This window comes from Chrysemys picta, chromosome 10 (genome assembly GCF_011386835.1).
Source record: "Chrysemys picta bellii isolate R12L10 chromosome 10, ASM1138683v2, whole genome shotgun sequence".
Classification (NCBI taxonomy): Eukaryota; Metazoa; Chordata; order Testudines; family Emydidae; genus Chrysemys; species Chrysemys picta.
Window position 1 is genome coordinate 75,070,577 of NC_088800.1, and position 20,694 is coordinate 75,091,270.

At 40.6% G+C, this 20,694-nt stretch overlaps 1 protein-coding gene across 6 annotated transcripts in view; it reads right to left on the reverse strand.

Annotated features, from left to right (window-relative positions):
• Positions 1-1,044: 1,044 nt before the first annotated feature.
• Positions 1,045-20,694, reverse strand: part of PDGFA (platelet derived growth factor subunit A) — a 44,065-nt gene continuing 24,415 nt past the window's right edge. The window contains exons 6-8 of one of the 6 annotated variants that reach the window (XR_002888276.3): positions 17,270-17,352; positions 16,155-16,268; positions 14,819-16,051 (exon numbers count right to left, since the gene is read on the reverse strand). Coding sequence is in view for 4 of the 6 variants with exons in the window: in XM_042853176.2 (XP_042709110.1) it covers positions 1,071-1,201 (131 nt within the window). In the remaining 2 variants the exon portion in view is untranslated. Of the gene's footprint in view, positions 1,202-13,987; positions 16,052-16,154; positions 16,269-17,269; positions 17,353-18,195; positions 18,426-20,694 lie in introns of those variants that run through there. The other 5 variants (XR_508312.4, XM_005289160.5, XM_042853176.2 and 2 more) reach the window with 5 other exon arrangements.

Sequence of the window (20,694 nt, forward strand, 5' to 3'; positions counted from 1 at the left end):
CATCTATATGACAACAACATCTATATCATTGGCTTTGTGTTGGACGCTTCAAATGTGCTGTCCTCCCCATGTACCTGTGCTAGGATTTAAAGGTCAGCTGGTTGTGGAAGATAAGAAGTAATCTTTTATCTTCTGCCAGTCCAAGTGACTCACAATGCAATCAAGATAATAACAATAATAGATTCATAGAGTTTAAAGTCAGGGACCATAAGATCATCAAGTCTATCCTCTTGTATAGGACAGGATATGGAGCTGTGCTGCCTGTAACCAAACAAAAGAGGCAGGAAGTAGACGTAGCATTTCTTCTCGTTTTTGCTGAACAGAAGATTTGAGAAGGAATCCTAGAATGAGGCTAATCCTAATTCACAGACTGCAGTTCAACAATATTTCCATGAGTGAAATGATCCCAACCTGAATACCAGACCTCTTGGCACTGCACGAGACATAGACAGCTATCATTCACAAAAGTAATTGTCAAGAATTTTGTCCCCTCTATGCACTAGTGTTGAATCTGGGCACGTCATTAGATAGCAGGTGATATCATAATCCCACAGAGGACCAGGCTCAAATCAAAATTAGCAAAGAAACTTGTTTTCATCAGGGTCCAGCCATTAATGGACGACCATGTCTGATTTTGCTGGTTTCAAATGTGCAACCCCAGCAGCAGGTCGAACAGCACAAGGCATGTTTTTTCTCCAGAAGACTTTGAAAAATGGCAGTTATTACAACCTGTAATTTCATTTTCAAATTTATTCCCTTCTTTAAGCAACAAATAACCAACACAGACATGAGTGAGAGATGTTAAAATGTTCTCATCTTGAGGAGTTTTGCCATTAAGTTCAATGCAGTCACGATTTAGCCTTGAGTGCATTTTGACTATGCAGTTTCTCTGCTTTGCCTTCCTGAGAACTTTTTTTTTAAAGGGCCCATGAAGAAACATGTTTCAAAAGAAACACATACAAATAAACACTAATACTTGCAGGATAAATCCAAACCGTAGATGCTGCATGCTCCTTTCATTATCAGACAAAGGTCAGGAAGGGTTCACAAGTGTAAAACGTTCACGTGAATTATGAGATTGCTGCTTGGTTTTCTTTCAAGTTGTAGTCTGGAAACAGATGGTGGCTGTAGCATTTATGACAGCACAACAAGTTACTGCAAGCCTCTCTGTTTCTCTCTCTCTCTCTCCTCAAAAATGCAGCTGCAAGGAAAGTTATGGAAAATCACATTAACAATCTGCTCCGCCACATATTCCCCCAAACCCACCAGATGTACCCAGCTACCTTTCGTACCTGCTAGAGAAGCAAGGAGGCTTTTCTGAGTCCATCCCTGGTCCTAAGCAGTTGTCATTGACTGGCTTGTTAAAATGGCTAGTTAAAAATAAGTGGCTTGTTACACTTGTTACAACCTTAAGAAAGGACAGGGTTTTTTTCCTCACGAGGTCAGGCACCTAAGGCCATAATGGACACCATCTGACCTAGAGTATCAACCATGAAATACGCATACAGAGAAGAGATCAATAAAGCGGTTTAGCTAATTGTTTGTCATTATTACTTATGCAGCAAATCCAGGCGACTATAAGGTGAATATAAAGACAAGGGGTGATGTTTTCAAAAGCATCTAAATCTCTTAGGAGCCTGAGCCCCATTTTCAAGCGTGACATAGGCACTCAGAAGCCTGATTCCTATTGACCTTCAATAAGACCAGAATTTTAAAGATATTTAAAAATGCAGATAGGCATCTAGTGGGATTTTCAAGAGCACCTAGGTACTTCTGAGCCTTAGAAACCTACGCCACTTTTTGCAAATGAGACTTAGGTGCTTTCAAAAATTTTACCCAAGATTCTTATCTTCAGGGACTTAGTCTAAAATTAGACTGAAAACACAATGAAAGTTCAACAGACCATGACGGGGTGGATGGAGTGGGCAGGATAGTGGTAAAACAAACTGAGGGAACTACGCCTCTTTCAGAGGGCAGACAGTGGGAAATATTAAAGTTTCATGGGTAGTACCTGAAACTTTAGATCTTTAAAATGATACATTCAATGAAGTATTTCTATGAAAAACAATTGATGATCACCATTCTTTTGGTCACATTTCCCAACTTTCTTTGTTTCTGAAGGGAGTAGCCATTTGATTTATAGATGGCATCGTTATTATTATTATTTATTATTTGTTTATATTACAGTAGCACCTATAGCTTCCAAGACAGAACCCCATTGTGCTAGCTGCTATAGATACCCTAGTAAGAGATTGTCACTGACCCAAAAAACCTACAGTATAAATAGACAAGAGATAGAAAGGGTGGGGGGGGGGGGGAAGAAGTGTTATTTGTGCCCATTTTATAGATAGGGACCCGAGGCACAGATTGCTTAAGTGACTTTCCCAGGTCGCCCAAGAAGTCTGAGGCACAACCAGGAGTTGAATCCAGTTCTCTGGAGTCCCAGTCCAATGCATTAAACACAAGACCATCCTTCATCTGTTGACAGATACTGAATTGACAGCTCTGAAGACTGAAGTTCATAAGTCACAGAACAGATGCAGTGAAGGCTGCAATTGTAAACACTTCTAGGCTTCCCGCTTAATGTGACTCAGCCCTGATGCAGAGGATAAGGACTTGTGGTTAGAGCACTGCAAATCTGCAGATATCCACTTTATATCTGCGGACCATGTTTGCAGATCACAGATGGATGCAAATCTAAATTTTATATCTAGAGCCTGCAAATCTATGGCTGGGTCTACACTACCCGCCTGAATCGGCGGGTAGAAATCGACCTCTTGGGGATCGATTTATCGCGTCCCGTCGGGACGTGACAATCGATCCCCGAATCGATCCTCCACCAGCGGAGGTGGGAGTAAGCGCCGTCGACGGGGAGCCGCAGAGGTCGATTTTGCCGCCGTCCCTACAGCGGGGTAAGTCGGCTGCGATATGTCGAATTCAGCTACGCTATTCGCGTAGCTGAATTTGCGTATCTTAAATCGACCCCCCCCTGTAGTGTAGATGTAGCCTATGACTATCCACTCTATATCTGCAGAGCATGTTTGTGGATCAGATGTGGATACAAATTTTGTATCCGCGCAGGGCTCTACTTGTGGTCAGAGGGTATTCTAATCTCTAGACCCATTCAGTCATAGACTTTCCTGGTGAAACTGACAGCAAAGGTGCCAGGTTTTGATAATTACAAAGGTGGTTTTGGGGGGAGCTATGATTATCTATCTCTCTCATCATCATCATCATCATCATCATCGTAATATCTAAACAAACAAAAATCCCTCATATCTTTCTTTAAAGCCCAGAAGATGTAATTTTTGCCTTTGGAACCCTCCTCTTGAGCAATTCATTAATATTCTATAGAACAATGTATTCTCTTTAACTAATGAGCTATAAAGTATGTGAGAAGTTTCCACCTCAGGTTTTAGCTTTTCCTGCTTTATAGACCTAGCTTGAAAATTCTTTTGAAGTCACTGTAAGGATTCTTCATCCCTGCTAGTGCTGCAAAATATAAGATCAGTGTTGGCAACCGTTTTCTTAATTAAACTCTAGAAAGCAATTAAGATGATATGATCAGGTTAATTTCCCACCTATTAAAATGTGTGTTATTTTTACACTCACTGTAATAAAGAAACATGCCAAGGAAAACAAGGTAGGGAGTCTTTGGTGGGGCTTGAAAAGGCCAACATTGCTGGATGCTTTATGTTGCAGCCCAGCTCACTGATATTAGGCCACTAAGTGGTTATGCATTCACCAGACACTATGGGACAGATTTTCAAAAGGTTACATGCCACTTGCATACTGAGCATCAGCCTGTGCATGCACAAAAGGAGAATATTAAGCACACATGCAGAAGCAGCGCCAGGGTTTTTGCCGCCCTGGGCGGCAGCGCTCCTCCTCACAGCATTCGGCGGCGGGGTTCCTTGCACTCCGCGTCTTCGGGGCACTTCGGCGGCGGGTCCAGAGCGAGTGAAGGACCCGCCACCGAATTTCCGCCGAGGGCGGCAAAATGCCGCCCCCCAAATCCTACCGCCCTAGGCGACCGCCTAGGGTCGCCTAGTGGAAGCGCCAGCCCTGCACACATGGTATTATCAAAGCAGGCTCTTTATGGACCCAGTCCAGCAAGATGCTTAAGACCATGCCTAACTTTAAGCAAATGAGTACTTCAGAGGGACTACCCACATGCTTAAAATTAGGCTTTTGATTACATACCTTGCTGAATCGCAGCCTACATGTATCTAAGTAGCCAAGAAGCAACTTTTGCGCCCACTAAACTCCAGGTACGCAATTAAATTAGTGCACACCACATCTGTGGTGTTCTGAAACTAAAGTTAGCTACACACTCCTAGTTTTGGGATTTCAGTGTGGACAGCTGTGCTTCTTGTTGTAAAGAGACATTGGCTGTTAGGTTACGCTCTTCTAAAGCACATGCAAGAGAAACATATATTTGTGTGTATCATTGAACATGGTTTGAAAATATTGTTTAAAAGGTGACATTTGCAACAGCTACCATATACTGAAAAGGTATGAATGGCACAAGGGGCATATCGACTATCTGTGATTCATTACGTAAACTACATCAGTAATTTGTTATACCTATGGGAAACAGATGCCATCGAGACAGAATTCATATTCTGATGACCTATTTTAATGGGATTCCTGATCTCAGGAAAACCTACGACAAAACTCCAATTTATTTTGATGTAGGTGGGACTAGGCCACCTACGGGGCTTGATTCTCAGCTGCTGTCATAAGCATGTGCAAACTCTACCAACACATGCTGCCTTCACCTGAAGGTGAAGCCTTGGAGAGAGTCACCTTTAGCGAGAGCATGGTATGGGCCCAGTGCTGCAAACTGTACAGCTGGAGGCAAGGGCCCACTCTCACAGAGCAGCTTGTAGGATCAGAATCTGTATCTGCACTGCTGCGTTCCTAGAGGGGTTGCAAAGAGAGGACAGCTTTAGGCTCCAGTCCCCCTAAAGGAATCGGTGAGAAGGGCTTTAAGTTTGCACAGAATCCCCACAGGTATAAGGTTCTGCAGGACAGTGGACTTGGACCCTGAGCCTGCCAATACATGGGAATAGTTGAATAGTTCCATTGAAATCAATACAACGATCATTTTATTGTAAGCCTCATGGGACAGGGCATGTCTTTTTCTTCTGTGTTTGTACCAGCACCTAGCACAGTAGGATCCTGGTCCATGGCTAGCACTCCTAGATGCTGCGGTAATAGAAATTAATAATAATAATAGGCATGAAGTGAAGTATGTGTGTGTTTGCAGGGTTGGATTTTGCAGCTAGCATTCTAAAATATGAATCCAGGTTCTGTGTGGACGGACACATGCATGCAAATGAACCATTTTGCACATGCATACGGTTTTTAATGAAAGTCTGGCCCTGTATATTTTTCTCACTCCCGTGCATGATATGTACAGAGCTTCACAGGATAAATCATATAAAGAGTGGAAGCATGTTATACAGAATCGTAGGACTGGAAGGGACCCCAACAGATCATCTAGTGCAGTCCCATGGCAAGACTAAGTATTATCTAGACCATCCCTGACAGTGTTTGTCTCCAAAGATGGAGATTCCACAACCTCCCTAGGCAATTTATTCCAGTGCTTAACTACCCTGACAGTTAGGAAGTTTTTCCTAACGTCCAACCTTAACCTCCCTTGCTGCAATTTAAGCCCATTGCTTCTTGTTCTATCCTCTGCAGTTAAGAAGAACAATTTTTCTCCCTCCTCCTTGCAACAACCTTTTATGTACTTGAAATCTGTTATTATGTCCCCTCTCAGTCTTCTCTTTTCCAGACTAAACAAACCCAATTTTTTCAATCTTCCCTCATAGGTCATGTTTTCTAGACCTTTAATCATTTTTGTGCTCTTCTCTGGGCTTTCTTTCTCCAATTTGTCCACATCTTTCCTGAAATGTGGCACCCAGAACTGGACACAATACTTCAGTTGAGGCCGTATCAGCGTGGAGTAAAGTTGAAGAATTACTTCTCGTGTCTTACTCACAACGCTCCTGCTAATTCATCCCAGAATCATGTTTGCTTTTTTTGCAACAGTGTTACACTGTTGACTCATATTTAGCTTGTGATCCACTATGACCCCAGGTCCCTTTCCTTAGTACTCCTTCCTAGGCAGTTATTTCCCATTTTGTATGTGTGCAACTGATTGTTCCTTCCTAAGTGGAGTATTTTGCATTTCTCCTTATTGAATTTCATCCTATTTACTTCAGACCATTTCTCCAGTTTGTCCAGATCATTTTGAATTTTAATTCTATCCTCCATAGCACTTGCAACCCCTCCCAGCTTGGTCCGCAATACTGTCTATTTCATATGTTAAATACAAACATAGTTAATCAGTGAGGATGCCACATTTGATATGTCAGTGGGCTGCTGTAAACCTGTAGCTATAACAATGGTAAGTTGGGTATGTAATCATGACTTTTCATGTTACTGCTGGGAATCAGCTTGACTGAAGAGTAGAGACTAAACTAGAGCCCGTCCCTTCTCCACCATTCATATTGTCTTAAGTAGGGCCACGATTGGTCTCCATTGCTCACACGCAGGCTGTGAATGTCAAAACCATCTGGGACTTTTAAATCCCACTAAAACGAATGGGAACTGGATGTCCAAATCCTTTGGAAATCTCAGCCAGAAGCATCCACAGATTCTGGTTGAGCTTTGCTGCAGGATGGGGTGTTCCATTGATGTCAGAGACTGCCTCCAAGTTTGAATGTGACTTGCATGGGAGATAAGACCCTCAGCCCCACACAGGATCCCGCTGTACGTGAATAAACTCTTGCTACACGTGGTGGAACAAAGGATGCATAGAGTTTACTACTGCTACCCTGGCAAGCAAACGGACCAGTTTTAATGAGTAATTCTACCCAATGATTGTCAAGGCAAAGTCTGATAACGAATACTTGGCATTTTTAACAGGTCAGAGGCCTCTCTAAACAAAGCTGTTGGGTTTGGTTTTGTAATAGCACATTTTCACATCCGGATTATCAGTCTTGTAACATGCGAATTCCAGTGGGGATGAGTCTCTGTGGGAAATGGCCTCTTCTGATTAAGTTATTTTAGCTGCTCTGGGAATAGAATCTATTTTTACAGAAATCCTAGTAGCGAAAAATGAAATCATTATCGGAATCATTTCAAGAGTATTACAGTCTTTGGGCCCAATCCTCAGAGTGTATAAACCTCATCTCCATTGAAGTCAGTGGACTTATGTCAATTTACTCCAGTTTAGGATCTGGCCCTTTACATGAGTAATTGGTTGATCAGTGACAAGAACATCCAGCTATCTTTAAGCTAAGGAGTGTCCCATTTTCAGAACTTTCAAAGTTCATCCCAGCCCTGATATATATGATAAGTGAAATACGTGTATTCAAGAATTATGGTCTATGGACAATGATCATTAACTGCTGAGAAGCTCTAAACATTAACACATTTTACAAACAGCTACTTTCTGGCCACTGAATGATCATTAGATATACTGTATTTTCCAAACAGATTCTTTTCCAGCTGCTAAATGTACTAAGGGCAAGATTTTCAAAGGTATTTAGATACCTAAACATGTAAGTAGACACCTAGCAGGATTTTCAAATGTACCTAGATACCTACTTCCTATTGATTTCAAATGCCTAGGTGCTTTTGAAAATCCCACTAGTCACCTATCTACACCTTTGAAAATTTGGTCCTAAAAGCTTGCCTACTTTTTCAAAAGTGACTACTGATATTGGAGGCCTTGATTTTTGAATGTCCAACTTGAGACACCTTAAAGGGGACAGATTTCCAAGGATAGAAACTCAGCCCTTTCTGAAAATTGAGCTTCTTGTGGTGTCTCTAGTTTAGCATCTCAAAATTGAGGCACCCAAAATCACTAGTCACTTGAAGATTTAGGCATCTAGATATTTCACATTTTCCAGAGCTTAAAAAAGGCACATTTATTGACATGTCTGTTTTGTCATATTTATTTTTTATTTGAGATCATTAAGGAAAGTTTGTGTGAGCAAAGGTTAATCCATTCAGAAAGCTCTAGACATCTGAAAACCAAACTAACCAAGATTCAACTGCCTGCTAATGAATGGAACACAACTAATGACTTGATTCCTCTGTATTTATACTCAGGGCATATCTACACTTACTGGGAATTGCCACTGCAGCGATCGATGCACCGGGGGTTGATTTAGCAGGTCTAGTGAAGACCCGCTAAATCGACCGCAGATCACTCTCCCATCAACTCTGGTACTCCACCGGAACGAGAAGCGTAAGGTAAATCGATGGGAGAGTGGCAGTGTGGACACTGCAGAAAGTCGACCTAAGCTACATCGACTCCAGCTACATTATTCACATAGCTGGAGTTGTGTAACTTCGGTCGACTTACCCCCATAGCGTGAACAAGGCCTCAGACTAAGACTAGAAGAAATAGCCTTAGTAAGAAAGAGACATGAGGTGAAATCCTGGCCCTGCTGAAGTGAATGGCAAAATTCCCATTGACTTCAGGAAGGCCAGGATTGTGTGCATGGTCTAGTAGCCTTCTCACAGGAGTAGGAGCCAGGACCTCCTGAGTTCTGCCCCTAGTCCTGTCACTAACTTCCTTCTGTGACCTTGGAAGACACTTAATTTTCCTGTCTCACCTTCAGTACCTATAAAAAAGGAGATAATACCTGCCTACCACATTTTAGGATTAATTAAGCAGTAAAAAATTGTAAGATGCTAGGTAGCATTGCTACTCCAAGGCTCATAAGATAAAATCCTATGTGGAAAACTGACAGAGAGGAATAATGTTGCTAATGCTTTTCTCATTTTACAGAGCAGCATGTGTCCATAAATGTATGATACACAGACTGTTTTGCATAGTAACAAGCAGCAATACATGGGAATTATACATTAAAGAATCAATAATAAAAGGGAAAAAAACACATATATAATTTTTTGGGCAAGCGGCGACGGAACACACCATAACCATAGAGACATTATGCAAGGAAAATAAGTCACTTCACCCTATGAGTTGTCCTTTTAATTTACAACTGATTTAATATTCCCCTCAAATATTGTAGCAATTCAAGGCGACATAGTCATATCCGTCTATGTGTATCATGATGATTCTGAGCTAGTTATATACATAATTTACACAAATTTCTTTTCCTTACATATCAAATAATTGGAGCTGAGTAAGGGGACAGATAAAATTTCACAATTAAAAAAAAAAAAAACTTTTGCCCAAAATTTCTGTCCCATCAGATATGTTTGGCTTTAATGGACATACTAATACACATTGGATGAGTGAAGTATATGTTTTAAAATTTGACAATGATTATCTCAACCTTAACTTTTTCATCTGGAGCTGAATGTTTCTCAAATTTGGCTTAGCTATCGAAATAACCTGTGTTTTCAAATGTCATGCTTTAGGTGTATGAGCAAGAATCACTTTAAATGCCATCACTGCAGATGTTAAGATGGTCGTATGTACAGCAAGGGATAGAAACTATTTTTTAAAGCATGTCAAACACTGTGGGGACGTCTCACAGATTTCTCTTATTGAAGATACTCTTATTTTCTTTCTCTTATTCATAGAGGCCTTGTTGCTCCATATTTGGCGTTATTTAATTTACAACATACCTCAATACATTAAGGGCACAAAGGGCTCAATCCTGGAATTGTTGTGGTCCCGATTCACACCTATTCCAGACGAGCACTAAAGCACAACCATAGCCTTATCTGAAGCCAATGGGACGTAAGTACATGCTTAAAGTTACGCACATGCTTAATGTGCTGAATAGATATGGATTTATGCATATGCTTAAGTGTTTTCCTGAACTAGGCCTGTGTAAGGAATTCATGATTGGAGCCACAGTAGAAAGGGATTTCTTAGGGAGGATACCAACCTCTATACAGGGAGTGCATGACTAAGAGCTAGGGGAAAGTGCCTACTACTGTCTACTAAACCTTTGTAGATTCCAATAAAATCTGATTCTACAGTTGCTGAACCTGCATTTGTTCCACTTGTGTAATTCCCCTTGATGTCATGGAAGGCTGAGTACTTAGATGGGCAGGAAATGATGATGGCATAACAGACTGTGTACATTTGCACGGGCAGAGAGCTGGATTTTCTTCAGTCACTACAGTGTGTAGCCTTAAGGGTGACAGGGTTTGTTCTTGGAAAGGAACGCTGGCCATGTGGTTTAGGGCATTGGATGGGGAAACTGATCTGGTCTGAGGGTGGGTCATCACTGCAAAGTGAAGGTGTGATTGTAGCATGGGCAGGCATATCCATGCTAGCTTCAATCTAGCTAACATGAGTAACAACAGTAGTGCAGATGTGGCAGCACCGGCTAACCACGAGTTCAAGCCCTCAGGGGACTCTAGGTATGTACTCAGGGTGCTATCCGTACTGTAGCCCATGCAGCCACATCTACACTGCTATTATCCGTGCTAGCTAGAATTAAAGCTAGCATGGGCGTGCTTACCTGTGCTACAAAGACACTGTCACTTGCAGTGATGACACACCCTGAGGTTGTGCCATAAACTTGCTGGGTGACTTTGCACAGGTGCTTCTCTGTGCCTCAGTCTCCCCTAAAATAGGATAATAAAAGTTCGTGATCTCACTGGGGTGTTCCAAGAGGAAATCCATGAACAGGTGTGAGGCACTCAGACACCATAGTGAGTAGCCTAGAAAAGCCCTTGAATAAATAATACATTCTTGCTACAAACGTGTGGACAGAACAGCTACCAGTTAAAAAAGATAATAGAGCATAGGGAGAGATGAATTATTGGGCCTCTTTCCCTCCCTCCCCCAATTCCTTCAATTGAATCTTTGCTGAGAACTGAAAAAATTGCTTCCTTCCCCCCACCCTCTAATTTTTCATTTCTATATGACTGTGGTGCTTCTGGGATCAACTAGGACCAGGAGCAGAAATGTCAAAAAAAATGGTTTGCCTTGACTGGAAATATGAAACCCAACATACTTTTTTTAAAGCAAGACTTTTAGCCTAAGAGGTGGTCAGATAAACATCCAGGATGGGATTTTCAAAGCCAGGTAGCTGACTGGAGCCCTAACTGCTGTTAATTACCAGGAGGAATTGAGCATCCAAATCTCTGAAAAAAGAAGAACGGGAGTACTTGTGGCACCTTAGAGACTAACAAATTTATTAGAGCATAAGCTTTCGTGGACATATGACATATGTTCCATTCTATATGCATCCGAAGAAGTGGGCTGTAGTCCACGAAAGCTTATGCTCTAATAAATGTGTTAGTTTCTAAGGTGCCACAAGTACTCCGGTTCTTCTTTTTGCGGATACAGACTAACACGGCTGCTACTCTGAAACAAATCTCTGAGGCAGTTTTGAAAATCCCACCCTCATGCCTTTGGTTCCTTATCCAAATTGAACTACAGGATGGGGCCATCTAGTCTCAGTTACAGCAAAGTAAATGTGGCATCTCTTCAATGGCGCTATTCCCGTTTTACACCGGTGTAACTGGAATCAGAATTTGGCTGCAACAGGGAACTCTTTGTTGAGACCGTTTTTCCTAATGCTAAGCAGGTGAAAACATGCCTCTTTTTCTCCCATACGTGTGTAACTATGTAACAGAGCACTGGTTTAAAGGCATGTGCAGTGAGGTGTCTGTTACGAGGCCTGGCTCTTTAAAGCTCAAAGCTATAGTCTGAGGGCACATGAGTAGCACCAATCATGTGAACTACAGGAAACCAGGTATAAGGCTATTCTCCTAGGTAGGAATAACAGACAGGAGAGATCCAGGGTTTGGGGAAGAATCTGAAAGGGATGCTTTACTTGGATCAGATGCATGGCCTGACAGAGTCCCAGGGAATTGGGATTCCCTAGGGTAGTCAGGAAGAGGGCTAATGGATATAGAGTGCAGTAGGGATTGTACTGCAGAGCCTAGAAGGAAAGCGCAGAGTTTCATGTAGCAGAGAGACTACTGAAGCCAAACCGAGGAACGACGGATTATCAAGCCCCGTGAAACCGTGTTCCAAGAGGGGAGAGAGGACTACACTCAAAGGGACAGAAGGAATGGACTTATTTGTGAACCAACTGCTTCCCCAAAGAAGCAACTGCTCATATTTATTGTGCAAATCTTATAAACCAGACCCCAGGTGGGGATGTTACTTGAACCAAATGGGGTGGAGTGGGGTTGGCTGCATTCAGCAGGTAGCAAAGAAGGGGGAAACTGAGATCGCAAGCAGGGGACCCAGGGGTTAAGATAACCCTGTTACAATTGATTTCATTCACAAAAGCAGGTGAAGGACAACTGAGGAAAGAGGAAGCACAGCAGCAGAAAACTGTATTAAAACACAGAATCGGTGACTGTAGCCAAAGTTATGCTGGAATTACATTTTCTGGCCAATGCCTTCCTATCACTATCATGTGCTTTAACCAGAAAAGACTGCAAACAGGATGACTATCAGAGCAGTTTCCTACAGCCGGTGATGACTGGGGGTATTAGCGGTGTCAACTAAGAACATCTGATCCTGAAATCACTGAAGAACTCAAGCACTAGAGCTATGACATTTCAGACTGAGAATTACAAAAAATAAAGACATGATTTCCAGATAACAATGATTTTTCCTACTGCTTCATTACACCCTCTGTAATCCCCCACCTCCCAGGAAAGCAAAAATACAGGCCATCAATCAGATACCTCCTGGTTCCCGGGTGCCTGAACCTGTTTCTGTGACATTCCGAATGTTACAATTTAAACATAAGCAAAACATGGCTTCCTCTTTCCCTGACAATATCATAAACAATTCCCTCCTGGATTGATACAGGAAGCAGAGATAAGACACCACTGCACAATGTTTGTGAATGCACAGAAAACTGTTTAATTTACAGCACAATGGTGAAACAAACCATTGCAAAGCATGGAAATTCAAAGTTAAGTCTGACACTCTTTCTCAAACTCACCTATGGTGCTTAAGTGTTGGAACATGATGTTACATTAACCATACGCAATGATCTGAGATCCTTGCAAGACCTGAGACCAAAGGGGATGAGTAAAGGGTAGAGGACCAGATCTTCAAGTGGTGTAAATTGGCATAACTCCATTGAAGTCACTGGAGCTGTTGATTTACGTGAACTGAGGATCTGGCCCTCAAAATGCCCAACTTAACTTTGAATTACTGTCCCTTGCTTATGCTATTTTGAGTCACAAGCCTTAATGTTACTGTTCCTCCTGGTTATATTTGTTATATCACAGAAATAGATGAGGACTGATTCAACAGACAGTAATGCTGGAAATGCTTGCAGATAACATTTCAACTGGAATAGAATCAATGGCACAAATTATAACATTCAGCAATAGTTTAAAGACTGATCCAGATCTTCAGCTGATGTAAACTGAAGTCAATAGAGCTCGCCAATTTACACTAGCTGAGAATCTGGCCCTAAGACTTTGATGATTGCTACTGTGAACCATGTAAACACTGGGTTTGAAAATAAAGACTTTGGATGCTCCTAATTCCTGGTAACAAAATGAATTACAGATTTCAAATCTCAGACAAATAATTACCAGAAAGTTCTTCATTCAGTCTTCATTCTCTCCTCCTTTCAAACTTGGCATAATAGATTTCTATGCTGGTACCAGGAAAATGCATGCCTGTACTTGCATTTTCATCAGGGATTAAATATACTCAGGTGGTGTACACACACAGCACCATTACAATCGATGGGGCTACACCAAATTAAACTGTCTGAAGATCTGGCCCAGGTGAGTGATTTAAATTAATCCCTATTGTACCAGTGCAACCTTAGTTGAAAAATTCGCTCATGCAATATTCCACTTAAGTGACTTTGGCATCCTTTCAAACTTGCACAATGTCTGAGCGGGTCACATAATATTTTTCATCTACATGATTTTAATAGAGATATATGAATTCTTTTTTCATTAGCTATTTTAGACAACCACCCCCAAAAGAAAAAAAAAAACCAAATTGAGCAACACTATTGACATCCCACCGAAACATAAATATATAAATTACAATTTATACACGTTTCTTTTAAACGCAGACACATACATTCATGGGCATAACATTGTGAACAGTACACTTAGTGAAGAACAAGCACAGATAGTTTTAGTAAATGTGTTTCCAGTTTTGGTGCTTAATGTAATACACTGGGAAGATGATCGCAAACAGGATAGTGACTAATGCTATCCCTGCATTAGCAATTGAAGCCAATGCCTGTTCATTAAAATTGCTTTGTTTGGTTGAAATTGGACATAGCTATAGTGGGTGGGGTGATGTGTTAACAAAATCTCTCTTTTTTTGTTACATCGTAAAGCTCTGGAGTTCATTCACATTTGAGACTTTTAATTCAGGGTGGACACATTATCCTCAAGACTTGTCTTTTGTCATTATGTACAAAGGAGAGCGAAATCTTTCATCTTATTGGAGATGTTTCATAAAGAATAGAACCCAGTAGTTTATTTTACATGTCCAATGTGATAATCCAAATACTGTAACACAAAGGGCATATCATCTAAACCACCAGGCTGGGGCAGTGATTTTGGCTAACAGGGTAGGCATGATATATATGGCCCAGGCCTACATTTCCAAAGCAGCAGACAAGAATTAGCCATGTGGCTCCCATTACAGTCCCTGGAGGAGTTGAACAATTAAATTCCTCTGCACTTTGAAAATGTAGGAGTTGGTGCCTGAGTATTTTATCTGCCCTGCTATACTTAAAATATATTTTGAAGTTATTTGGGCTATTCAACTACAAAAATATGACCACAAAATGCTTTTTTTTTTCTTTTCTTTTCTTTTCTTTTTTTTTTTCTTCAAGAAAACATAGCAGGCTTTCTTAGGTATATAAAACTGTTAATTTTAGATAAAAATACAAACTTCACCTTTACAAAACACATATTTCTGTTGAATACACATAAAGCATAACATTTTACCAAAAATAAAGAATTTTAGGTTTTGTTCAACTATTTGCAGCAAGGGTTTTCCCATGCCACAATGACATTGTACAATGCGGATACAAGAATTTGTACATTTCACATAGCGCCAACATGTGAAATAAAAGTATTTGTATACTGATAAGAATGGCAATTGCTAACACAATATCACTATTAGGCAACTGGCATACGTTTCAAAGAAAAAAAGGATATTTGCATGGATATCCTATGATTTGTTTACACACATCAGGTTTTTTTAAATGCTTTAAATTACGGGGGAGGTTGGGAGACATAAACCAAGAAACGTCTAGAAAATTATGCATAGGTATACCATTTTTATTTTAATATATCTCATTAGTTTGCATCCCACTAGGAGAAATACCATAATGTTTGTGTTCTGCTTACTGTTACACCAGTCTTCTATATGTGTTATTGATAAATGTAGTCCAAGAGATAATAAAAAGCTAGGCAAAGAGTAAAAAGAAAGCTTAATAATCACTTTATGGTGTAAAAAAAAATCCATTTAAGGCTCCCCAGAAGGTATTCTTTTTTGTATAGACTTTAAAACACCACCAAGCAAGGATGTACTGTTTCTATAGTGTTTGCGTGGCATTTGATCATTTGATACATTCCTGCTTTTTTGTGCCTGGAGTCCATTTGTGTCCATCCATCTTCATCAAGAAAGCAGGCACATTTCTTGACATAAAGCACCGTTGACTGCTCTGACAGAAATCCACTATTCACTTAAGATTTTTGTCTTTTTTTTTTTCTTCTTCTTCTTCCTCTTTTATTTTTGTTTTTTGTTTTGTACTTTTGGTATCCTCCATTCATTCAACTGTCTTTTTATTTTCTTTGTTTGTTTCGTTGTTTTGTGTTTTTTTGGACAGGGAAGCTTCCTATTGTTTCACAGAGTGCTACAATACTTGCTTTGATGTCACATTAAACAAATGTACATTGTCTCTTTGTTCTCATTAAGTGTTCTTTTCAGCCAGTTTTTTTCACATAGGAGAACAAATAAAGTATACAGTCAATAAAGCACCATACATAGTAGGTTCAGGAATGTAACAAACCATGTACATCCATGTCCCAGAGAGAAGTTCTTTTTTTTTTTCTAGCTTATTTCACCTTACATCTGCAGGAGAGAAAAAAGATATAATAACTCCATGATTAGAATCACAGGACCTTTCCTCTTAGATGTCTTTAAAAAAAAACTATTCTGCATGAAATTCACTAACCTGGGACAAGAAGTTCTAAATGCTGTTTTGATTGAGTTTACATGCTGACTTTTAAAGTTGAATTTTACAAAATCTTTGCTTCTATCATACTACTCCCAATAAATACCTGTTAATCTGAAACAGGATATCAAGTTTAGCATTCTTTCAAAAAGATACATCCATATAAATGAAATCTGACATTGGGAGTTCAGGTGCAAAAAAAATAAAATAAAAAAAAGGGCTTGAATTATTAAATTCCCCATCATCCAGCAGTTAGATACATTTACTGCAAATTCAAATTAAACCCCACTCACAACACTAGAATCATCTGCAACTGTTGCAGCTCATATGACTTCAGATATTTTAGAAATATAAAATCCATATTTAATTTGGAAACTGTACAGCTGTCACATCAAACTTCGCTAATATGCTGATCAAGCCACTCTTTTGTATTGAGGGGTTTCTTGTTTTTTTTTTTTTCCTGCATTGTAAACCTTATAAATTTTGATGGCATCCTATTTTTGCATCCTAGTCTTCCTCTGAAAGCCCCCAGACCAATGAAGGTCTTAGCTCTCTGATACAGGGCCTTGTTACAGAAGAACAGGTGTCCTCTTGTTTTGTAAATTATGCAGTGATTCCGATAATTTCAGATGCATATTTAATCAGTCCCCAGTTCGGGCCAAAAAATGTTTGATGGTCATGCATGTAATAAGAGTTGCCATACATACTCTATGCTTTCACAGCCGACTGCTTGGAACATAAACCATTTGTCACCTGGCAATTCAATCATGCATTATAATGGGATGCTTAGACTTCAGAAATCAATAATGAAACAAAAAGCAGAGGAAATGGAACTTGAGATTTCCAAGAAGCTTAAATATTAGCTCCCTCAATAAATAAATAAATAAAATGCAAGAGGAGGAAATAGCTGAAGAATGTAAGATGCTTATGGTGATGTGTAGCTTAAAGGGAAAATACCAAGCAGGTAGAATTATCAAAGCCAATCACATCTAATCTCTTTGCAGCCTTGAAGTAGCAAGTGTCAAGATTTTGAACAGTGATTAAGCTGGAGTGATGATATTTGATTACATTTTCCATTACTTGTGCCATTAGGGTGTTCAGCATATAGGTCCTACCTGATTAGCAAATAGTTCCAGTAGTTTTTATGTTGGTTTTAACCTTTTTCGTTTCCGTTTTTTACCTGTTTGCCTAGGCCTTCCTGTTAACATAAGGGCAGGCTGGTAAAAAGCCCTAAGATAATGCATTTTGTTGAAAACTGACGTAATAAACACTCAGGTTGTTATCTCTCACAGAATACTCACAATCTTTTGCATTACAGGTATTTCTTTATAACTTCTGATTTTGAAATAATGTTTGCATAAGTAGAGTAATTATATAAAACCAAAGCTCCAGTAACCCAAGATGGTGCTGGTGGTGAGAGATCTGCCTTGTAACTACTGTTAGCATATTGTATTCAATATTTGCCTTCAGTCCCTGTAGTTTAGTTAAACTTGCCCTCCATAACATGTTCTCACCTATAACTATGGATATGAATCATTGTCTTCTGCCATTCTGATCATTTCCTTCACACGCCTGATTCTGAACTGACATTCCATTTTTCTCACATACACACAAGCTTTTCACCTTGAAAATTCAACTGCTTAGTCGTTGTCCACAATAAACATTTTGGAAAGTTGAGGCTGATTAGATAAGATTTTTCATGTATGGAACATAGAACAATTTACAAAAATATGAGAAGCCCCCAATTTTTCCCTAAATGTTTTGGTCCATTCATAACTCAAACTAGCTTGGACTAAAATCATCCAGCTTAAGTTACCTGTTGATGGTCAATGAGAGCGAGTGCACAGGCCTAATTTTTCAGCTCTCCATGTATATTATAACTTCCCGGAGAGGCCTATAGGAGGTTATATGTAAAGCAAAGCATGTCAAGAGAACTTGAAAGCTCTTGTAAGACAAACAGCTAGGTAAATTCTGCTGACATGAGCTTCTGAGTCCAATAAATATAAAACTGCAGTTCATGAGCCTTGCATTTGCTAAGTACCTGCGCTAGTGAGATGTCCTCTGAAGAGATTAGAATTTTCCCCAGGGGTCTGCAGGACATGGTAACCTCCACCAGGTGCTCTCACCCAAGTTACAGTCTCAGCCAGGCATCTGACAGAAATTGTAACCTCTGCTGGGAAACTGAGGCAAATTAAAGCCAGCACCAAAAATAGCCAGCCAGTTGCTGTCCCACCTCAGTGACATCAGGCCAATGGGCTGCCCACTTCTACACTGCAGAATAAAAATATAAAGGATAAATGGGAAGCCTGGACCTCCTGGGCAAAGGTGTGTCATGGCGGGGAGGAGATAGCAGCAAGAAACTTGCCTAAAACTCAGGCCTGGGGAACCCTTAGCACGTTTCCTATTTGTCAGAAATCCCAAAGCAGGGAAGTTTCACCTATTTACTTTCCTTATAAAAGTTTCCGACACTTTGGGCCTGATTCTCCTGTTCCTAACACCAGTGTGAATCAGCAGTAACTCTACTGAAGTCAGTGGGCCACATCCTCAGCTGGTATAAACTGCCACAGTTCCATTGATATCAATGGAGTTGATCTGCACTAGCTGAGGCTCCGGCACAATGGAGTTATACGGTGCAAGCGAGAGGAGAATCAGGCCTTTTGTAATCAATAGGAGTACAACCTCTGAAAAATCCCTCCTGGCAGAGAGACTCCCCCAGCCCGGTCAGAGTCCCTGTGGCAGTGATAGTATCCATGGGCACACACAGAGCTTATTGACCAAAATGTTCCACAGCAAGAGGCCACCCCAAACCCACACCAAGGAAACTGTCAGACAAAAGACTTTCAGATAGAGAATTGTGCCTGCAAATTTTTTTCATGGGAAGTGGGGGGGCGGGAGGGGGGGAAGAGAAATGGATGAATGTTACAGTTAAATAATAACAATAAAATGCTCAAAAGTAAGGAAATCAGAAATTAAGGTTCCTGAACCAACCTTAGCTTTCACCCGTAACCCTGCCCATCTGCTAGCTACTACCTAGAGACACCCCGTCCCTCCGTTTATCATTGTCCAACTCCTTCCTAACATAGAGTACAGAAATCCACTCTCCCTGCCGAAACTCTACAGACAAATTTATAAACTAGCTAACCAGCTAGGGCCTGATCCCAAACCCACTGAAGTCAATGGGAATCTTTCCAGTGATTTCAGTAGGCTTTGGATCAGGTCCCCTAATCCATATGGAATTGATCCTTCACCAGATCATCCTTCCACTTACATCTAGAAATTATAACATCTTGTGTTTTGGTTGACTGCAATGGAGTTACACAGGCATCAAATTGGAATAACCTAATGGTTTATCAGGCCAACTATTTTCTCAGCAACAGAAAACGCTACTTTATCTCCTGATATAGGCAAGACATCATACAATAACCCCATGTATGTTCTTACTACAGACTGCAGAAAAAAACCCTGCCACAGATAGGCCAAAGATCTACCTGTACCTGTCCTCCCTCTACATTATCCACCATCACCAGCTGCTACACTGACTGCCTCACCCCCGGGGGCACCTGCACTCCACCAAGTCTAAAACTGGTGTATGACCCTTTAGGGTGCCCAGAAACTTAAAGTAAACTGCTAGGCTGTTCTAATTTACACCAGGGCTGGGCCAAGGTCTGGGCAGCTGGCTACGTACCCAGCTTCCTGAATGCCTCCTAGCCCCTGAGACCAGTGGATCTGGGTACAGGAGAGAACCTGGGCCATAGTTTTTATGAAAGCCACTTTGAAAGTAAGCATTTCTTCCCCCACACAGTCATAAAGCCCCTTTTCTGTCATTCATATTCTCAACAAGCCAGGCATATGTTTAACGTGACAACTGGCAACAATCTCTGTAAAGATGGGTAGAGAAATGGAAACCGAATAAAGGCTGCAGTACGCAACTTAATTTCAAAATTCCTTACTTTTGAACAATTACATTCTTTCTAAATAAAATGTTCTATTCATTTCAAACTTAGTTTTCCCTTTAGTAAAGTAAATTGTCAGCCTTAACTCTTATCTCAAAAGAGTCATTACTTGATAGAATTTACCAGCAAGACACAAATACACCGCTACCCCGATATAACGCGACCCGATATAACACGAATTCGGATATAACGCGGTAAAGCAGTGCTCGGAGGGGGGGGGGGGCTGCACACTGGTGGATCAAAGCAAGTTCAATAGAACGCGGTTTCACCTATAACGCGGTAAGATTTTTTGGCTCCCGAGGACAGCGTTATATCGAGGTAGAGGTGTAGTATAACCTTCAAATTAGTTAGGCAAGATTTTTATGTTATGCATTTAACGTTTAATTTAAAGGCTGCACTAAATAAAACTGCTGCAATTTCAACTTTGAACCCAAATTCTTGTATACAACCCAAATCCTGTTTTAATTCCACACCTTTGAAACGGGGGGGTTCTCAGTGGGGTCAATGGGTGCTTTCCCATTTAGTTCAATGGGAACAGGGTTGGGTCCATATTCTTTACTATAAATATAAGTTCCCATCTGATAAAA